This window comes from Lytechinus variegatus, chromosome 9, assembly GCF_018143015.1.
Source record: "Lytechinus variegatus isolate NC3 chromosome 9, Lvar_3.0, whole genome shotgun sequence".
In the NCBI taxonomy this organism is placed as follows: Eukaryota; Metazoa; Echinodermata; class Echinoidea; order Temnopleuroida; family Toxopneustidae; genus Lytechinus; species Lytechinus variegatus.
Genome location: NC_054748.1, coordinates 16,198,703 through 16,221,075, shown reverse-complemented (window position 1 = coordinate 16,221,075; position 22,373 = coordinate 16,198,703). Strand labels below are relative to the sequence as shown.

Sequence of the window (22,373 nt, the reverse complement as noted above, 5' to 3'; positions counted from 1 at the left end):
CAAAATTCAGTACAGAACCAATTAATAATAATAATAATAATAATGGGCATTTATATAGCGCCATCTATCATATCTAGAAGTATTCTATTCCAAGGCTCGATGTTATTATTATTACTCTGGATTTAGCTCGAGCTGCCTTTCAGCGCTCATGCATTCAAGGAATTGATCATGCCGGGTACCCATTCATCTCACCTGGGTTGAGTGCAGCACAATGTGGATAAATTTCTTGCTGAAGAAAATTACACCATGGCTGGGATTCGAACCCATGACCCTCTGTTTCAAAGTCAGAAGACTAATCCACTGGGCTACAATGCTCCACAAATAATACTCAATAAGTGTAGGCCTAGTCTTCCTTCAAGAATAAACATGACCCATATTCTTATGATTGCTGGAGTTCATTGCGTCTTCAGAGGGCATTCCAATTCTATCAGTACTTACTAGCACATGAAAGTTTTAGAATTGTAGATGAAATAATCTTCATGCATAGTACAATACAAAACCAATGAATAGTAACATTCTGTGTGGGCACATGCTAAACCTACTTGTACTTTTAGGTGGAAAAGGAGTACTTCATTAATTAGGGCCAGTTAGTTACAAATTACATACATGTATGTGTAGTATAGCAAATGTAATAGTGTATGCAATGTCTAATAGTGCCATGGCTGTGATATGGCACAACGACATAAAGTATTTCAAGCACTTTTCAAGTTTTTATTGTGCTTGATATCCAAACATGAGCTGGTATACAATGCAATGGTCAAAATTTCAGTTTTCACATGAATTTTATTTGTAAAATAATGCTTCAGATTTGAATCTATCACAACTCTTTGTAAGTTGGGCCATAGGTAGGTCTGTAATAAAGCTGTTCGTAAGTTAAGAGAAACTGCAAGAACGACGGGTGAACCTTCCTTACTTGCTAAATAATCACCAATGAACGTTTAGTGGTAAATATCATTTCCCACAAGAAAGGATCACTAGTCGTTCTTAAAGTCACTCTTACAACAGAGCTACCAAGTCTCACGCATTATGCGTGAGACTCAAGCATTTTGGACTCTTGGCATCCCCTAAAATCTCTGTCTCACACAACTATCACAGCCTATCCCCATAGACATTGTGCACAATGTCAGTGATCTCACTCAGATTCACAGAAAATCTCACGCATAGCTGGTCTTTGAACTTGGCATCTCTGTTACAACCAGCTTTATGAAATGATCCCCAGATCTCATCACAGCTAACCATGCACCCACAGATACTTGATGCTGATATAACAAAGTATCTCAATAAAGTCATAGGCCCGAATTCACAAAGGTGGTTTTGTAAACCCAAGGTTTAGTTCATGGTTTATGCAGATTTCCTGTATATATTACGCTTAATTTAGCGCGTAACGGGCGCGTATATAAAAAAATGTCCAATGCTGATGCACGCTTTTGTCACAGGGCGCCAAATTGATGCCTGTTGCCGTGGTTATCCACGCTATTTTTTTCATGAGTCCACTGTTTTTATTCATGAGTCCACTCATCAAACAGTGTACTCATGAATAAAATAGCGTATCTAATCATGGTAACAGGCGTCAATCAAAAGCGTGCTTCAGCATTAGAATTTTTATACACGCACCCGATACGCGCTAAATTAAGCGTAATTTATATAACAGGAAATCTACATAAACCATGGATTCAACAGTGGGTTTTAAAAACCACCTTTGTGAATTCGGGCCATAGAGATTGACAATAGTGGTTTATTGAATTGTTTGACCCAACAAACTTACTCAACTTTCATGAAAAAGGAACTCTTTTAATTGTAAAATAAGAAAGTTCTCTTATCCAGCAATTATAAAAACATGTAAATGAATACATGTACTGTATGTTTTTTAAGCCGGATTGTGGCACCGAACTATAATTTATTTTGATTCTCACACATGACATCATTTTTATTTGCACACATAACATGTATATATTACACAAATCACGATTTTATGCATGCACTTTGAATCAGGTATGAGGGGAATTTTAACAAAATCATATGGGAGTTGTCATTGTAAAAATATTGCTTTCTTCTAGAGATAAATGTAGATGTTATTCTGATTTTTTTTATGACGGTAGCAAGGAAGATAATCTATGCAATTAGAATTCAATTTAAATGCCTTGACAATTTTTTGTGGAAAATGTGGATAAGTATTCAGACTAATGGCGTTGAATTCTGATGAAATACTATAAAAAAATAATGAAATGAAAGCAAATCCAAGAAAACACAACCATGAATCGGTGGAAAAACTACTGATCAATCCCGTTTGCAGTGTTAATTGGCTTGCGTTCAGAAGCTTTATCGTCATACTGCAGTGTTCGAACTGATGTATTATGGAAAAATCAGTGTTTGTAAAGTTTTCACATTTTACAAGTGCCTTTGTAATATATTTATTGTACATAATGCTGAAGAACACAAAAATTGAGTTTTAAGCTACCAAAGAATGCAGAATTTGCATTTGAAATAACTGTGGACTTAAAAATAAGTAGACAGTTGTAGTGAACCCCACCACAAAATACACTCCTTCATGCTGAGGGTTCATTATAGGCAATGATGCTCCAATGTTTGGAGAGTCCAGAGAAACTAACTTTAAAGGACAAGTCCACCCCAACAAAAACTTGATTTGAATAAAAAGAGAAAAATTCAAAAACCATAACACTGAAAATTTCATCATAATCGGATGTAAAATAAGAAAGTTATGGCATTTTAAATTTTTGCTTATTTTCAACAAAATAGTTATATGAACGAGCCAGTTACATTCAAATGAGAGAGTTGATGACATCACTCACTCACTATTTCTTTTGTATTTTATTATATGAAATATGAAATATTTTTATTTTCTCGTCATTGTCATGTGAAATGAAGTTTCATTCCTTCTGAACACGTGGTATTCCATTATTTTAACATTTTGTGCTTCAGGCAAGGAGGTCCTAATTGTCAAATTCGTAAAAATTCAAATATTGTATAATTCAAACAATAAAAAACAAAAGAAATAGTGAGTGACATCATCGACTCTCTCATTTGGATGTAACTGGCTCATTCATATAACTATTTTGTTGAAAATAAGCGAAATTTTGAAATGTCATAACTTTCTTATTTCACATCTGATTTTGATGAAATTTTTAGCATTGCGCTTGTCTGATTTTTCTCTCTTGATTCAAATCAAACTTTATCTGAGGTGGACTTGACCTTTAATGAGTGGAATACTTTATCGCCTGAGCTCACAATTAAATAAGTAATAATAACATACAGTTCTTGCATAGCGCATATCACATTATGAATAATGTCTCTCTGTGCTAATTACTAAGATTACAGGGCACACGCATTTCAAGGAATAAATTCCCGTCAGGTACCCATTCGCCTCACCTGGGTTGAGTGCAGCACAATGTGGATGAATTTCTTGCGGAAGGAAACTACACCATGGCTGGGATTTGAAGTCATGATCCTCAGTTTCAAAGTCCCTGAGCCTTATCCACTGGGCCACACACCCCATGTTTTTTTACCACGCCGCTCGCTGACTTTTTACTTTCAAGTCTTGCGCAACTTTTGAGACGTTCCGAAATTACGCAACATTATGTAAGTGCATGTCAGACTCAAAATTGCTCAAAAACGTGATTTCGTGTACAAAGTCAATGCAAATTGTGTTTTCAACCAAAATTCATAAATGTATGATTATTTTTAGTTTTGCTGGTCTAAATGTTCTTATTTTATGCTTTTTAAGATCATAGAAGAGTCCCCAACAATTTTCATTTAAAAAACAATGAAAAACGAAAGGTCAGAAAAACGAAGACAAACAGAAGAAATTGCAAAAAACAATATAATACATAAGAAAATGATTTGATATCGCATTTTTTTTCATTTACACTTGCTAAGAACACCACAAAGAGTTTCTATGCTAAAAATTAGTACATTTGGATATTTATTTAGGGAGTTAGAGGAAAAGTATGATTTCGCATACTAATTACACATAAATTAGCATAATCACTTAATAGCGATACGCATGAAATAAATTACAATCTTGTAGATTATGTCCCAGGCAACCCGCGTGCCAATTTTCAGCGCGATCGCGCAGTCGACGGCCGAGATCTTAAGAGGGGGCCTGGGAGGCCCCCCCCCCCGGCCATATGAACTCCCAAAATATCCCGGCTAGATAGGGTTAAGGAGAGGGTTAGGGTTGTGACACAGTTTTGGTTCGAAGATCAGGGCCCCATTTGATAAATAGTTGATATGATCGCAACTCTCGCTGGGATATCAGTTACCATGACAACTGTGAAACTTTCACTTCCTGATTGGCTGTTCAAACGAAAGTTGACATTCCAGCAAGAGTTGCTATCTGGGATCCATTTCACTAAAAGTTGAAATGATCGCAACTCTTGCTAGGATGTCAACTACCATGACAACGGTGATAATTCTGCATCCTGATTGGCTCTTCAAATGAAAGTTGACATTCCAGCAAGAGTTGCTATCATAGCAACTTTTTATGAAATTGGGCCCAGGTTTTATGTTTAGCTTAAAGGTATTATTTAACTTTGTGAGCAGCCGATTTAAAAAATTCTCAAACCAAGATGAAACATGTGTACAAGTGCATGTATTAGAACGAATAAACCCTGAAAACAACCATTACTGAGAATGAAAAGCTAAAACTACAAGGCAAACCCCGATTTTGTAAATAGGCGTCTTATAGACACCTAAATAGTACACATAAGTGTATGGGATGAAATTAAGATGGTGTTTCCGGTCACTTTATATTTCAATTTTTGAAGCACTAAATAATTATTTTCGAATGCAATTTTGTCTGGGCTTCATTTTTGTAACATATCACAGACACAGGTGACAAGTGTGACCTTCTAGGTCAGATTTTTTAAAAATCAAACCAATGTTATTGTCACAGAACAAATGCCATGGAACTTGATGATCAAACATGCCTTATTGTTTTAAAGAAAAATCTGTTTTCTTACCAGATATATTATGTATTCCATTTCTCTTAATGTATTCCAAAAAAAAATGTCTTTCCAAAGTATGTCTTCTTCAGAGAAAAGGGCTGTATATATTCCATCTGTTTTTATAAAAATCTTAGTTTTAAAGCTGGGTATCTCATTATGTATATATTTGACAACATTTGTACTAAATCTGCAGTACCAGCATAAAGAAGGTAAAATATTTATATTTTATACGTATTTTCGTAGTGGAAAGCTGATAATATATAGTACTGATTTTTCTCTACAATGAAATGTGATTCTGTAGATATTTAATATGTTGATCATGTCATTGATTTCAATGGTATAGAAGTTCTATTTATAGCTCATTACTGCTGCAGTCACATTTCCTCTGATGTCTGCATGATGAGTAGAAAACAGTTGTTTTGCAGATTTCTATATGAACCATATGCATGCAGCTGGTTGAAAAATGGTAAAGATGGCCGTTTTCGACTCGTCGTATGGCTATCGATCGTGGGCAAAATGTGACTGCACCAGATGTAATTCTTGCACCGCTTGTATTTTTTTTTCTTTATAAGGAGCTAACGAATGATATTTTTCAGTTACCATGTCAACGGTAGGCTAAAAATATTGCAATCTTATCATGGACATAAAATCTGCAGTTTGTGTTCATATTGATAAAATTCCCCAATATGGCAGACAGAACAGTAATTTTCAACTGAGTCTACGCCAGCTCTATTTAACTTTCCCTTTGGTCGGATCCAACTTGGTGTAATCTCAGTTGGTCTACAACCAGTTGGTCTAATTGATCTACTTGGTCTACTTGCCATACAGCCCAATATTTAATTTTGACTAATTTCCAGATAGGCTTTAACCTTTTTTATCCAATATCCATTTATGCTGCACATATTTACTTGTATCTGCCACTAATTTTTTTCCTCTCTTTTTTGATAATCTTTCTCCTTTTTTGGCACAAAGTAGGCCTATGCTATTCTCTCCTGGGACCCGTAACACAAAGCTTTAGCAATCATCATAGAACATTTTTTTTTTACTATTGATTTCATTGACTACAGAATCGTGAAATCATGAGTAAGAGTAATCGTGAATCTTTGTGTTACGGAGCCCTGGATTTGCTAACGTATCATATTTTTACTTTTTAAGTGTTTATCAACTCTGCCTGCGATGTCTGTTTATTATTTTCAGTACATGTTTGTGCACTAGTTTCGTCTTTTCAAGTTCTGTTCTTAAGTCTTATTTATTTTGCATAATATTAGAATGTTTCTTACTAACTTGCCAGAAAGGTGCATTTTGTAAGCCTTGCATTAAGTACTTAGTGTATTTTCCTTTTCTTATTTTGTATTTATTTTATTTAATTGATTTTTTTTGGGGGGGGTATATAAGCTGGGCAACTAAATTTGTGATAAATTGAATTAAAAAGGGATCTGTTTTGAGCTGAACTCGTTAAGTAATCTTTAGTAACATAAAAAATACCTAAAGTTAAGAATTAGAAATTACAAAATGAAATACATAATGAATGAGTACTTCTAAACTGTTTTAAATGTTTTGTTTATTTCTCTTTTCTAGTATTATAAATGATGATGGTGATATGATAGTCATTGATATTATTATTATGATTATCATCAATATAACATTACTGTAATTATAACATTAATTATCATTATCATTATTACTCTTTATTATTTCTATTTGTAGTACTTTCATTATTATTGATTGTTGTTACAATGAGTATTCTTACCTTGTAGTATATTGCTCATGAAAATAATGAATTGCGGTCAGTGCACTTTTATGGATTTTGTATTCAAGGTACTTTATTTAGAGAGAAAAGGGAATGCATCTCTAATTAAAAGCTTTTTAGTCGATTTTAATTGACTGTTTTAAAGAAGTATATGTTTTTTTATGAGCTTCCTAACCAAAAAGTGAAAACTGATTGATTGATATTAGATTGAATGATCGTTAATTGATTGGTTGGTTGGTTGTTTGATTGATAGATGAGTGGATGGATTGATTGGTTTGTTGGTTGATTGATTGATATATTGATTGGTTGGTTGATTATTTGATTGATTGATTTGTCAGTTGGTTGATTGGTTAGTTGGTTGATTTCCTTGTTTGTCAGTTTGTTGGTTGATTGCGGATTTATTGGTTGGTTGACTCTTTATAGAGCAATGTAAATGAATCAAGTTGGCTACAGGCATCCCTTCTTGGTATCGAATGGCAGACCGACTTCATGATGGATGGAACGCAACGAGCTCGGCCACGGAACCATGACGATGTCGCGCCGTGATTTAGTGTTCCTGAATAACAGGAACTTTTTTTGTTATGAATAATATTTTATTTTCTTCCTCTTTCAAATCAATAAGTTTACAATCACAGTTCATATAAATATTCTTTGCACGTATACAATAAATAAACAATCAAACAAATGAATATATCAATATCAATGAGATTACAAATATTCTTAAAATGATTACAAATGAAGTTAAACTGCCAAGTTTCTCTTCTATAACAATGTCAAAGCAGAGGGGAAAAACCTATATCAATAGACCAAAAAAAACACATACTTTGTAAAAGATTATTTTTTCCTTGAATAGAATAAAAATAATCTCTTTTGAACATAATAATTGTACATGAATAGGAAAAAAAGATAAAAGATTATTTTAATGGTCACTTAGACCCCCATACCCCCTCCCCCCCCCCCCCTCATCTCTCTCCCCAGACACTCGCACAAGCTCACTAGTCTTCAACTCGAGAGGAACACACACCGCGAATTCACGAATAGCGCCATCTCCGGTGAAATGCATGCTAGTGAGATTAGCCAAAATTGAAGTCGGAAGTGACAGAATTCGTTTGCATTTTATGCCTTTCTTTTCTTTTTCCCAAAGCAGGTAAAAGAATTGTGAGTATCTCTCGGTTTTTTCTAAATAAATTTCATTGACATCTTGTTCACTTGTATATTCCCAAATCTGTAATACATATTGCTAATCGGGTGACGACAGCTACAGCCTGCCTACGCTAGTAGTCCGTACCGGTAGTAGTACCGGCGGACGCCGCGCCTCGCGGGTCGAGACACCTTTTCACCGGTATCGAATGAGGGGAATTGGGCGGAGGGGCGGAGGCACATCGCATGTATAGTCACTTATTAACTATTATTTTATTACCGGATACTATTCTGGATGCGCATATAGGCCTATTCCTGCGTACAAAAACAATTTTGTATGGTAAGACTTCTGTGCAGTAAGCACTGAGCTGAGCCTGAGTGCAGGAATTTCACGGCATTATTTTTTCCTGAAAATGAAATTGGGAACCAGTTGCCTTGGAAGTGCTTCCCAGCCGGCAGCCAGGGTGACCACCACAGCAGATTTCACAAATGGGACAATCGACAAGCACGATGCACGAGCGGATCGACAGAGCCAGGTTGAACATTAGTCATGTTAATAAAAGAATCAACAAAGAAGGCTACACAAAAAAACCAAAAAAATTGTAAAGAAAAGGAAGGGAGGGTTAACATAAGAATGAACGAGAGAAAGGAAAGAGGACAGAAAAGAGATGAATTGAGAGCAAAAAAAACAAAAACAAAAAATGAAGGGGAAAATAAAATAAAAAAGAAAGTAAAAGAAAGAAAGATTAAAAGAAAGAAAAAAGTTTCTCATCATTCTTTGAAATGAATAACAGAGAAAGGAAGGGAAGACGATTTAATGTGTGAAAGAAAAAAAGGGAGAAAGGAAAAAGAGAAAGTAAGAAAAAAGGAGGAAGAAAAAAAGAATGAAGGAAAGAAAAATGTTTCATTCTTTGAAAGAAACAAAGAAAAACAGGAAGGGAAAGAAACAATAAGGGAAAAGAATTCAAAGGAAAAGGAAAAAAAATAAAGAGTGAAACCTTGGATGAAAGAGAGGGAGGAAAGAATGAAGTCCTGAGGAGAGAATGAAAAAAGATTGACAATAATGGAAGGAGAGAAAGAACGAAAAGAAAAAGGAGCAGAAGAAAGAAGGAAGCAAAAGTTTAAGGAAAGAAAGAATGAAGGAAATAAAATTTAATAAAGAAGGAAAGTATGGTAAGAGAAAGAAGGGAAGAAAGAAAAAGAACAGAGAGAAAGGATAAGGAAAGAAAGATATAGGAAAGATAGAAAGAACAAAAAAAAGTAAGCAGGAAGGATAGAAAGATGATGAAAGAAGGATAGGAAAAAGAAAATAAAATGAAAGAAAGAGGAAAAAAGTTCAAACTTCAAGCAAACAAAAAAATCTGATCATCTAACAAAATCTTAATGATATTTTGGGTGTTTTAAAAATATTTATTTTTAGCAATCGTTAGAAAACTATAATTTTTAGAAATGAATGAAATTCCAAAGCAAAACATGGTCAAACTTAAAAATGAGATGAAACATCACAGCATCACACGCATGCATCTCTCATTACAAGATCAACACTCAAAACGATATCTGAAACAACTAGATCAAGTTATGAAAACTCAATAACTTGTCCTTTTGATTACATCACCAAATCAGCTATCTGAGAATCCATGATATAATTATGCTGGTTCCCATTTTGAAAAGTAGATTAGATTGATCAGTGATGATTCTGACGAAATGAATTATTTAGTAAATTGTCTTTATCTACTCTTGAAAATGGGAACCAGCATGTATGAAATATAATTCAGGAAAATTTTCTTAGGTGGGTGGTTCCCATTTTGAAGAGTAGATATAAAGACAGATTGCTAATGAGATTCATTTTGTAAGTGATGATTCTCAGATGACGAAATAAATCTCTCTAACAAACTGTCTTTATCTACTTGTGAAAATGGGAACCAGCTACAATTCAGGATTCATAGCTGGTTCCCATTTTGAAATGTAGATAGATTGCTAAAGAGATTTATTTTGTTAGTGATGATTCTCTGATGAAATAAATCTCACTAAAACTGTCTCTCTACTTGTGAAAATGGGAACCAGAACAATTCAGGAGAATTTCATAGCTGGTTCCCATTTTGAAGAGTAGATAAAAAAAAGAGAGATTGTCAATGAGATTTATTTCGTCAGTGATGATTTTGATGAAATAAATTTCACTAGTAAAATAAATCTCACTAAAACTGTCTTCTACTTGTGAAAATGGGAACCAGAACAATTCAGGAGAATTTCATAGCTGGTTCCCATTTTGAAGAGTAGATAAAAAGAGAGATTGTCAATGAGATTTATTTCGTCAGTGATGATTTTGATGAAATAAATTTCACTAGTAAACTGTCTTTATCCTCTCGTGAAAGATGTGAAAGTAAGATAAGTTCCCTATTTTTGAATATTTGTGGAAGTTCTCCAAATGGGATGAATACTGCCCGGTTGAATACTAGTGCATACATGTAAGGAATTTAGCATTAATTAGACAAATCTAATTCTGAAAGTGTGAATCCTATTATTACTCTACCAAACTCAGCAGCCTGAGACTTCCAATATTGGAAGACTTCCAGAATCGGAATTCATGCAAAGACCAAACTGACTTCAATTTTACACAGTCAGGCCTATGTTAATCTAAGGGATCTTGGTTTTCATGTCAAAATTTGTGATTGAATGGTGTAAACTAACTACATGTACAGTACAGAATGTAGGTACACACACTTACAAAGAGTTATGATTGATCTGATCAAACTCAACTATGGAAAGCCTGCAATGCCCAAATCTAAAAGAAAACATGTTCAAAAATATTTCTAGATATGATATATTTTCATAAGTTCATTGATTTCTTGACAATTACATACATGTGTTTGCTGTCATTACCAAGGACATTTTACAAATCTAGGAAAAATTATGGCACTGATGGCTTTCCATAGACTCACGATCGATTAGATCAATCTTAACTTTTTGTATTAAGATGGGGCCCAGATAAACCTCAACTACTGTTGTATGGAAATCCATCAATATCATAATTTTCCATAGGAATCTTTCACAATGTTGTTTATGGAAGAGCACACTGAATCAACAAGGATGAATGTATGTATATATTCATCATAATTATAAGAGTTTTTTTTTAACCAACATAGATTTTAGATGTTGATGGCTTTCCATAGTTGTGGTTGATTGGATTAATCGCAACTCTTTGTAAGACAGGACCCAGATGTGTAGATCTGCATGTACATGTAACCCTTCTGAAAACGACAATGATGTTTTTTTGAACTGTGAATTTAATGTCGTATTGCCTTGTATTTTCCTCCAGCTCCATTGATCAAGTACTGTGTGGTGCAAAAAGGCCTTTAGAAAGGTTGAAAGAACACGACAGTCTTTTAAGGGGTCTTCAGATATGTGACCCTCATAGTGTTGGCTCTGCCCATACCTCTGAAGGCCATGGCACACCTTCCGACCCAACTGGTCCCCGACTGGCTTGCTCTTGCTCACAGCTCTTGTCAGCTTGAGCATCGCAGACCGGTCAGAGAGAAGTCACAAGGAAAATCGTAAGGATTTGGCATGTCGAATCCTTATGACTGGATCGCAAGCTCAATCCAACTTCCAGCCAATCAGACAGCAGAGTTGCATGACGCGTATATGATAAACAACGCGCATGCGCAGTAGTAAGCGCACTTTCTCAGTTGCTATGCCATAAAGCAAAAAGCGCATGCGTGAATCGCAGATTGGATCGCAAGGTGTGCAGTGTCGAGGTTTATGACTACCTTGCGATTCATCTCCCCTCACTCAGTTGCAAGCCAGTCGCAGACCAGTCGGGTCGTAAGGTGTGCGGTGGCCTTAACTTGACTAAATGACAAAGGCAAAGTAACTACGATTATCCTGCCCTTAAAGGACAAGTCCACCCCAACAAAAACTTGATTTGAATAAAAAGAGAAAAATTCAACAAGCATAACACTGAAAATTTCATCAAAATCGACTCTCATTTGGATGTAACTGGCTCGTTCATATAACTATTTTGTTAAAAATATGCGAAACTTTGAAATTTCCTAACTTTCTTATTTTACATCCGATTTTGATGAAATCTTAAGCATTGTGCTTGTCTGATTTTTCTCAATTGATTCAAATCAACATTTTTCTGAGGTGGACTTGACCTTTAAAGCTATTTTAAATTTTTGCAAATTTTAACGTCGAATTATCTCGTGTCATCTTCTAGATCCTAGCATGATGACATTGTCCATTGATCAAGTACTGTGTGATGCAAGAAGGCTGGTTGAAAGGTTGAAAGAACATGACAGTGCTGCTGATCATCTTATTCAAGAAACTACAACTCTGAACAAGAAAATTGAAGTCATGAAAGAGGTATTATTAAATATCTCACCCTCCACCTGTAAAACTAACAAGTCGCTGTGTAGGGCTCAGTGTAATTAGCTTAAATAGTGATATGATCTTAAAATATCATGTGAGAAGATAAAAGAGTATTCATTCATCTTATACCGGGCGGGATTGTCAAAGTTTGAAGTTGTGAAATTTTGAATACAAAGAGAGATACTATAAAAGTTTCTTTGAGACTTTTTCACACTAATTGGAAATTTCACAGAGTTTCCACATTCACCATGCACACATGAATGGATTCTAAACTTCCAAAAATTTTCTATCCTTATGATTCTCTCACCAAATACATCTAAATTCAATGAAGTACTTGGTTTTGTTATTATTATAATTGATATATATAGTTAAAGTATATGAATTATTAAAGGCTTAGGATCTGCAGTTTTAGACTTACTGAAAATGGCAAAATTCTTTTTGGTCATTTTATTGTGGGTTTTGAGCTGGAGAGTCATTGAATTGCTCCTGTTATAGCTTTTTTTTTAAGTATGTATGATTGAAGCCGGGTAATAATGCTTTTTAAAAATGCTATCTATCATCTTGCATGTTCTGAAAATTGATTTGATATCTGTGATTATTTCAATATGAAACGTTGACTTGAGCCGAGTCTACTGAACTTAAAGATGCAATTAGTGTAATGGAAGCGTCGCGTTTTAGCGGTTCTGACTCTCGCCTTGTAATAAGAAGGTCATGTGTTTGAATCCCACCATGGCCTAGCATTTGGCAAGGTGTTAATCCACACTTTGCCACTCTCCACCCAGGTGTACCCGGTAGGATGTAAAAGCCTAGTATGATGCCTCGCAATCGAGTCTTGGAACTCTTGTTGAAATGCTCCCCAGGGAGTGGAGAAGGTGCATATGCTGTATGCAGGCATGCAAGGATCCGATGACCGGGGTAATAAAATGTGTGTAAAGCGCTTAGAGACGTTCCGATGTACATGTATTACGCGCTATATAAATGCGGAATATTAGATAAGTGAGCGATGATGGTGTTTTTTTTCAGTACCAAGAGGAGATCGAGGAGATGAACAACATCGCACACCACCGGCCCCGCTCCGCCCTGATCCTTGGGATCCAGCAGGAGAACAGACAAATCAGGGAGCTGCAGAAGGAGAACCAGGAGCTGCGGGTGGCCCTGGAGGAGCATCAGTCGGCCCTAGATCTGATCATGAGCAGCTACCGGGACCAGGTCTCGAGGCTGGTCAACGCGAACCAGGCCGAGAGGGACAACATGATTGCTAATAAGAAGATGATGGAGTTTGAACAGGTATGGTTTCGCTTCAAATGTCAGGGACTGATCCTGGTTTTACCAGAATGATGAAAAATAATTGACCATCAGAGGGGGAAAAGAATAAGGATCAGCGCCACTGCTAACCGCAGTTTTGACAAATACCATGGTAGCAGGGCTCAGCAGCCAATATAAATAAAAATCAAGGTTTCCATGGTAGTTTCAACAATGCCAACGTTTTTATGTAACAAAACCGTGAACTTACATGTAGATCAACTGCTTACTCTCTTCAGGATAAGCTACTGCTGAAAAAAGTTGAATTAAATGGTTTTACACCCGAAATACTGTTTTTGTTTCCTCAGTATACTGTAATTCTTTTAAGGAGGTTTCAACCCTGGACATGATGTAGTATGTTCCATTCTATGGTAAACAAGTTTATTCTTATTCTTCCCTTTAAACAAAATACATCCCCTCTATTGATTAACAGGACCCAGCCGCTTCCTCAGTCGAAAAGATAATCGAGATGGCTGCCGTCATGCAGCGGGCCATCGATGTCGACGAGCAGAGCTCCTACGATGTCGAGGAAACCTTGGCGCGACTTCAGATGGAGAACCGTGGCCTTCGAGAACTGTTGCAGATCTCCAGGACGACCCAGGCGAGGCACACACCCGCCTACAGCAGGGAGGGCAGCGAGGACTTGGGAGAGAGGGAAAAGGGCAACGAAGAGGACGGGGAGAAGGATAATGATACGAGCGAGAGTGACAGCGACAGAGACACATCGGTCATACACGACACAACTGTCATAGAAATGGATAAGAATGGTGTTCCGTTGAAATGATGTCAGCAGATTCTCTCACATGAACTAGGTTGATAATCCCTCTGATGAACACTGCACCAGGATGAACTATGTGTGTGACCAAGAATGGATACAAACTGCATAGCTGTATTTGTATTATATTAGAGTGTGCCCCACACAGGGTTGCGCTTAAAGGAAACCAAAATTCAAGAAAAGAAGCAATCTTCATTGGAAAGAGTAAAAAGAGAGGAACAATTTAAAACAAGTTTCATCAAAATTGGTTGTTGAGTTGTTTCGCAGAGCTAAGCGTTAAATAGGACCAGGTGACCAGCTTTTGTGAGGAAGCAACTCTTAAAAAATTGTTTCAATTATTGGGAAATATTTTGGGTTAGGTATAAAATGGGGTCCATAATAAACTGTTGTGGAAATGATTTACCTGAGAAAATTTGAATAACAGCTGCTTGACCAGTCTCTTTCCACCCCCTTCCATTGATAAAATTATAAGGACATATTTTTTAGTGAGGTAGTATAAAATTGGGTCCTTATTGAACTGTTTTAGGAATGACTTACCTCAGAAAATCAAACGGCAGCTGTGTGACTAATCTTCATTTCATTATACATCCATCAGTAAATTGCCAGTTCGTCTATTGCCATTTCGTAGACTCATCACATGGTCTAACTCCATTTAGTCTAATGCCATTCCGTCCAACATTTCGTCTAACAACCATTTGGTCCAGTAACTATTTGGTCCAATCATCATTTCATCGAATCACCAGTTCATCTATAAACATTTTGTCTGATAACCAGTTGGTCTAATATCCTTTTTATTTTCATTCATTTTGCGCGATGAACACTCAGTCCAATTAGACCGAATGGTATATGGACTAAAATGGCTGTTGGACCAACTGGTTATTAGATGAAATCGTGAGTGAACAAAATGGCATTCAGACCATGTTGTAATTGGACGAATTGGCACTAGACCAATAAGCCTGTTCACGGTTGTAAACTGCGCTCGAGCAGAAAAAGGTCCTTTGAGATAAACCAAGAAGGTGGCCTTCAAATTCACTGACGTAGGCATTTGTGATTTGATGATTTTTCGTGTATTCCTTTCAAATTATTCATTTTATCACATCCAAGCTGAAGAGTAATAGAGCCTTCATAATCACTGGTATTTGACAGTAGCCTAAACAATAGTCAAATGTGCCAAAGGCAAGACAAAACAGATTTCCAAACTTTATCCCTAATGTACTATTCTAGTCGACTGGTCTATACACTGCCTTTCGTTCTTAGAATTTGAATACTCTACCGGTAAAGATTACGCAACATCTACATTTGAAAATGATAGTGCTTAATATCCTAATGAAAAATCGCAAAGGTCATTTGAGAAAAGTTGATGAGCTAACCGTGAACTGGCTTTTTGGAATCATGGACCTATTACGGATGGACATTCAACGAGAGCATTTTATGACCACCACCTGTTTCCAGCTGTCAAAATCGCTGTCTTACCCTTAACTTTCTCTTTACACGGTTTTAGACCACCACCCGTGGCGATTGTTTACACAAGCTCCTTTTGGCCAATGATCGTCACCGATCGATCACTGGCCCTCTTTTGACCAAAGACGGTCATGTTTTAGTCCCGATTGCCAAAGGGAAAGTCCCTACATAACCTAGAATGCAATGCGCTATTCATATCCAGTTTTTCAGTACATGATTTTAGATTGTCTATAATGTGCGATTGTCGTCTGACCATAAGAAAATACCGTTAAATTTCATCAATCCTGTGGAATTTTACGCCCAAATGAAAATCAACTTCTGACCGAAGGTATGCGCTACTATCTATCGACATCAATACTAGAAATAGATGAATTTTTAACAATTTTCCGCACATTTCTCCGTCGAATTTCAACTGCATCTTTGCCGTAAATATACTGATCTGCAAGGTGATGTCAATGCATTTCATGTGCGGTTATTTGCGATGTACGGAAAAAATATGTTTATGCACGCCTGTTTTCTTGTTTCTGCAATCATTTTCATAGCGCTAATGTTCGCTGCTGTGCGTTGCTTTTGATAAAGTGAACGAACAACATCGCAATGGGTAGGAGCAGCGCACAATTGATTTCCACTGTCCATCAGTGATAGCGTGTTTTACGAAAGGCTTGATGGCCGTCAGCTGCCAGCGCTCTGTTTATAAAAGGATTAGCGGTGACGGTCTTTGGCCCAAAGGAGGGGATTCGTTGAATGTCCATCCGTAATAGGTCCATGTTGGAATTAAACCCCATCTACATGTATCTTGTCCCATAATCTTTCTATTGTCCATTTACCTTGTATGTAAAGCACACCCTTTTTTTCTGGATCTTTATGTAAACTATACAACTGTACAAATGAAGTAGACTATGAATATAATGAATTGTACATTAAAACTTTTTTAGAAAATAGCAAAATAAATAGTCTTTCTATTCCTTGGTTATTTGTCATGTGCTTCAGATGAATCAAATTCCAAGAATTACTGTGCAGGATGTTAAAGTACAGTCCTCAGTTTTCCGTTTTTAAAAATGGAAATTCCTTGTTCGCATGTGATGTCAAACATTCAAAATCTTTAACAAAATTACAGCTTTTATTCTCTGATGTTGGGGTAATTCCATAAAATGATCCACCCTTTTGTACGTCAGACGACCATTTTTCTCATGGCTTACTTCACTAACCAAACTAAACAAATCATGGTCCTTTGAGAACATTACAGACTTTCAAAACGACAAGACATCAGAGACAGAAAATTTCATGAAGGTCTCCCATATAGCGGGTTGGACGTACTTACATATTTTATGGAATTGCCCATTTTCTCATTTTATTCTGGCATGATATCTCTACGGTTTCAAGTCAACAGTAGAATCATAGACTTGACCTTAAAACTTTTGCAGTTCATCACGTATTCACAAAATACACAAAAGAACAAAAAAAACCTATTAAACTGACAATATTTTCTATTAATGATTTTATTTTTCGCGTGTATCAAAATATATAATAGTAAATACATGTATATCTTTCTCAAAAAAAAATCTCACTTCTTGTGAGGCCTGTTATTTTATTTCATACCACAACAATATAAATGAGATGGACTGTGTCATAAGGGAGTGAAGGGGGCAAAATTCATTAATAGAATCAAGTGGTAAATGTAGCATGATAAAGGAAATATACTGTCTTACTATCTATCTGTCTATTACTATGTCTATCTAAAGCCGGTCTCACACTGCGCGATTCGTTACGATCAGAATTTCAAATTAATTGTGATAACATTTGATATGGATATTCCAACTAATCAAATGTTTTGGATCAGAGTTAAGAATAGTGGTAGGAGTACTGATATCGAAACTCAGTCCAGTTAGAGCCTCCCTCCTAAGTGAATAAAAAATCCAATTCCAAATCGTAATGATGTCATTATGGGCTGCGATTTGAAGCAGATTTGAACTTTACTCTGACAATGGACCTACCATGCTCCGACCATAGGGCTTGCCGAAAAGCAAAAAAAAAAAATTTTGTTTTCCCCGACAATATGCCAAATGGATTTCGTTAAATAAAATAATTTTACTCCTTGGAACTTTCATATTCAATTGCAAAATGTGATTTCTTGAAAAATTGTGTCGCACCGAATCGCATAGTGTGTGAGAACAGGCTTAATGCTTAAATAAAGCCCAGTGCACACAGTGCGATGTGATTGCACAAGGATTAAAGGGGTGGTCCAGGCTGAAAATATATTTGAATATACAGAGTAGAATTCACTGAGCAAAACGCTGAAAATTTCATCAAAATCGGATAACAAATAAAGTTATTGAAATTTAAAGTTTAGCAATATTTTGTGAAGAGTCGTAATGAATATTCATTAGGCGAGCTGATGATGTCACATCTCCACTTTCCTTTTTCTTATGTTATTACATAAAATCATATTTTTTCATTATTTCATAATTGGTTGAATAATATGTCTCCCTTATGATGAAATAAGTTGCAGCGATAAATATCTAATGCACTCAATCAGTTGTCAATCCAATTTTTCTAGTTCTTGGAGGAAAGAATTTGAATAAACCTAATTTCATATAATAAAATACAAAGGAGATGTGACATCATCAGCCCACCTAATGAATATTCATGACGACTGTTTTTTTACAAAATATTACTGAACTTTAAAATAACTTTGCTATTTGTTGTCCGATTTTGACGAAATTTTTGGCAGTTTGCTCAGTGAATTCTAATCTATTTATTAAGCTATAAATGCTTTCAGCCTGGACCACCGTTTTAAAGTTGCCAATCGCATTGCAGGACAGCGCACACATTGCAACAGCCCTGCAGCACGCCGCATCTCATGGTGACATAAGCAAATTCGCAGAAACACTGCAAAACGATATGACATGTCACATGTCCGAGATCTGGTCTGCGATCCTACTGCTACAAAGCGGGTCGTAGTTGCAGTGCATTTGTTTGGCGCACACACACTGCGATTTTGTTGCTATCTGATCTTGGTGCAATCACATCGCATAGTATGAGCTGGGCTTGACAGTACAGTACTTGATTACATAATTACAGTCACAATACACGAGTTAGGAAGCACCTTAATATGAAAGTAGTTTTTAGAAATGAATTAAAATGCCATGGGAAGAATTGTGCATACACTTAGTGTACTGCCTAGGAGAAACATTTACAGTCAATGCATTTACTTTTTGAAGCGAGCTGAGTGCATCTTTATACAAAGTTTAACAAATGCATGGAACGTACAGTGTACTAAATCTCAAATTAATCTAACCCTTCATTAGAATATAACATTCATGTACAAGTCTTTCAGTAATGTATAGGCCCTACACTGTAATTATAAATAAAAATGGCTTCCTGAATGTTTAGGCCTGAAACAAAAAAAAACCCGAACAAAATCATTTAGATAATGAAAAATGTCAAAACCTAATGTATTCAATAGGAAAAATAGTGCTTTCAATCTCAATGCACTTTAAGGGCCAACAAAGAAGTTTACATTCTGACTAACCATCTATTGCACTTCACAAATTCACAAAATAAAAATGATAAACCTATGAAAAAGATTAACGATCAAACTGACTTCTAAACAGATGTTTATTTGCACCGACACATAGGGGTTAGTAACACAAAAATTGAAAACACAGCTTAATTTTGGAAGATCGGACACTTCGGCGACTTTTTGAAACGCTCAATCAATCCTCATGGGGATGGGCGCCCACTAGCGTTGAGTATAAAGTAAACCATCGCACATCAGCATGCTACTTTGTATAAAACATATGGGGATAATGAGAGGGGATTTGGGAGGGGGCATAAGGGTGGCGCAAGGAAATATACCCGCTTTTGTTACCCAGAATACATTCCTCTTTTATTTAAGAAAAACAAATTTGAATAAAAAAATTCTAAAATGTACAAATCGACGATTCCTTTACCCATGCACCAATTCTCTTTTATGTTTTGTATACAACCATCTCACACTGACTACGCAAAGGTCAAAGAAGGTCGTCACTCTACGGTGTAGGGCGCTCTTCCCGAGCGTTTCATTGCACGCTCTTCCCGAGCGTTTCATTGCACGCTCTATGTACTCACCGATCTTCCCCTTGTTGTATCTTTGATTTATACACATTGCTTTATAATTTAAATTTTCCGTTGGTCAACAGGTAATATGTAAGATTTGTCACACGGTGGAATCTACACTTCACAAATTAAATCATAACAATTTTATTTCATGGATTTTCCTCAAACTTTCGCCAATATTTTTTCACTATTTATGTGCTATTTTTACAATAAACTTTTTGTTAAAGTCACTAAAATATCCAAATGAATTCACATGATCAATTTTCATAGAAAAGCTTCATATACAGTAACAATAGCCACAAAATATCATGAAAATGTAATTATGTATGAAATAGGGACATGTAAAGTACTTGTATGCATTTAAAATACAATGTACAAAAGAACTAAAGCATATTGCATGAACCTGATCATACATAATTACATGGTCCAATATAAACATGATAATCAATTCAAGGCACATTTTCTATAAAAAGTACACAAATTATTTCTCAAAGACTTAATTTTCAGTTACAATCTGCAAGTGCACATGTATGCATTGTGTGAACAGCATCATTAATGACATTGTGATAAACTTTTTTTTCATGTACTTGGCATTTTTCACATTTTTCAAAATGCGTATTTGTCAACTGTCAACTCTTACTTGAAATATTAGAAAAAATATGTGTTAGCACACTACATGTACATGTATGTGTATTCAGGCCACCACACACCTTACATTGAGGCTTTTTTTCGAGTAAAGACCAATAGAGAGATCCTACGATTGCTATGACATCATTACGACTAGATATCAAATTTGCTTTCATTCTGATAAGGATAATAGCATAGTCAAGGATTTGCGTATTAGTATTCATATGATTTATAACTTTTCACAGAACGATATTCCATGTCTTGATATAAGCATCAAATTCTACTACGTTTTATTCGAAAATCGGTCCGCAGACCAATCGTAAGGTGCGCGATGGCCTTTTGTAATACACAATAACAATGAAATACAGGTTAATGGTGCACAGAAGAGCATACACACATGGAATTTCATAATGTTACACTATTTTCATGTTCTAAGCCTTTGGGGACTGACTGATTTTGCAAAACAAATGTTTTTCATAGAATCCAGTCCTCGTACATGTATATGCTGGCTAAGTCTCTAACGTGGTCGATGTATATGTACAGTGCGTCCCACAAAAATGGAAACCCCTTTTTCAGAGATAGATTTCACAATTACTAAATATGATTTTACTATAAATTTAATGCTCATGGCAAGAGTGGAATCTCATCTCTCATTTGAATAACAACAGCTTTGCAGCAAATCGTTCATGCATGGCAGATTAGAAACAAAAAACATTGAGGCATATCAGAAACGATTTGCGCAGAAACTTACGAGTGAATCCGAATCCATTCTCATTTCAGGGATCAGTGAGAGACAAATACGAAAGAAATGCTAATTAGCCCATCGTCAAATATGCCATGCGATCATCGTATCACGAACCAATGTTGTCCCAATTTTTCTATGCAACCTGGTTTTGATGTTAAAATTCCAAATTTGTCTCGCTCATTAATGCGTGAATTGTTTCTCTCATATTAGATATCAAAATAAAGAGGAATAATTGAATTATATGATTATGTAAAATGAAATATCATAATTCATTTGCCTTTGAATTAAAAAGACACGGGAATCCCATTTTCCTTTTTTTCTGGGACACACTGTATACAGCATGATAAGTCATGAGTATGATATTCATTTGTGAATGATATTCATCTTGTTATAAATGAAACTTTAAAACATTGGTTTGGAACAAGGATTTTTCAGCATCGTGTCATAACAAATACACAATTTCCAAAACAAATGTACAATCAACCAATCAGATCATAGGATTTCAGTAGCTTAAAACTGTTATTGCAAATTTGTTATTAAAATATGTAACAGGCCCATATTGAGCTATTATTGCAGAGCAACAGAGAAATTACATAAAGAAAAATTACTCTACAAATCTACAAGTACTGTGTACATATTTACCCTACACAAGTATATTCCATTTTAATTCTGAGCAATGCTTGAATTCAAGTAATCACTTAATCCTTTGATTGGCAATGCATCATTAATAAAAAAATCACGATTTTCCCAATGCAAACACAGAACTTAGATGTTAAGGTGGCCAATTTGAAGAGTAAACACTGATCAAATAAGGCATCATATGCATGACTTGTGTAATCATCACATAATCCATCACCCTGGGCCTACCAGAATTGTTGCATTATAATGATTAATACTTCATTCTTTAATACAGTTTATATACTATCACAATTTTTGTTTATAGTGCACACCATAAACAAACAAACAAAACAATATTTATGTGTGTATACATGTACATGTATGTACAGTGTATTCTTTTTGTTGTAACTAATTTCATTTTCATTCTAAATATCATTATGAACAATTGTTTACAATATCAAGGTGGATTCATAATGATTTTTTCCATGGATTTTAATTTTTTTTTTGAGGTGCACGTTGTATTCA

At 35.6% G+C, this 22,373-nt stretch overlaps 1 protein-coding gene across 2 annotated transcripts; it reads left to right on the top strand.

Annotated features, from left to right (window-relative positions):
• The first annotated feature begins 7,778 nt into the window (after positions 1-7,778).
• On the top strand, positions 7,779-14,533 carry LOC121421346 (FGFR1 oncogene partner 2 homolog). Of its 2 annotated transcripts, none has more exons than XM_041616040.1 (4): positions 7,779-7,872; positions 12,071-12,216; positions 13,246-13,509; positions 13,958-14,533. In XM_041616040.1, exons 2-4 carry the CDS (start codon positions 12,079-12,081, stop codon positions 14,306-14,308), a joined length of 753 nt encoding a protein of 250 aa, XP_041471974.1. In that variant the 5' UTR covers positions 7,779-7,872; positions 12,071-12,078; the 3' UTR covers positions 14,309-14,533. The 2 variants fall into 2 exon arrangements, with proteins under 2 accessions (XP_041471974.1, XP_041471975.1); XM_041616041.1 differs by having other exon boundaries at positions 7,791-7,861.
• The last annotated feature ends 7,840 nt before the right edge of the window (positions 14,534-22,373 follow it).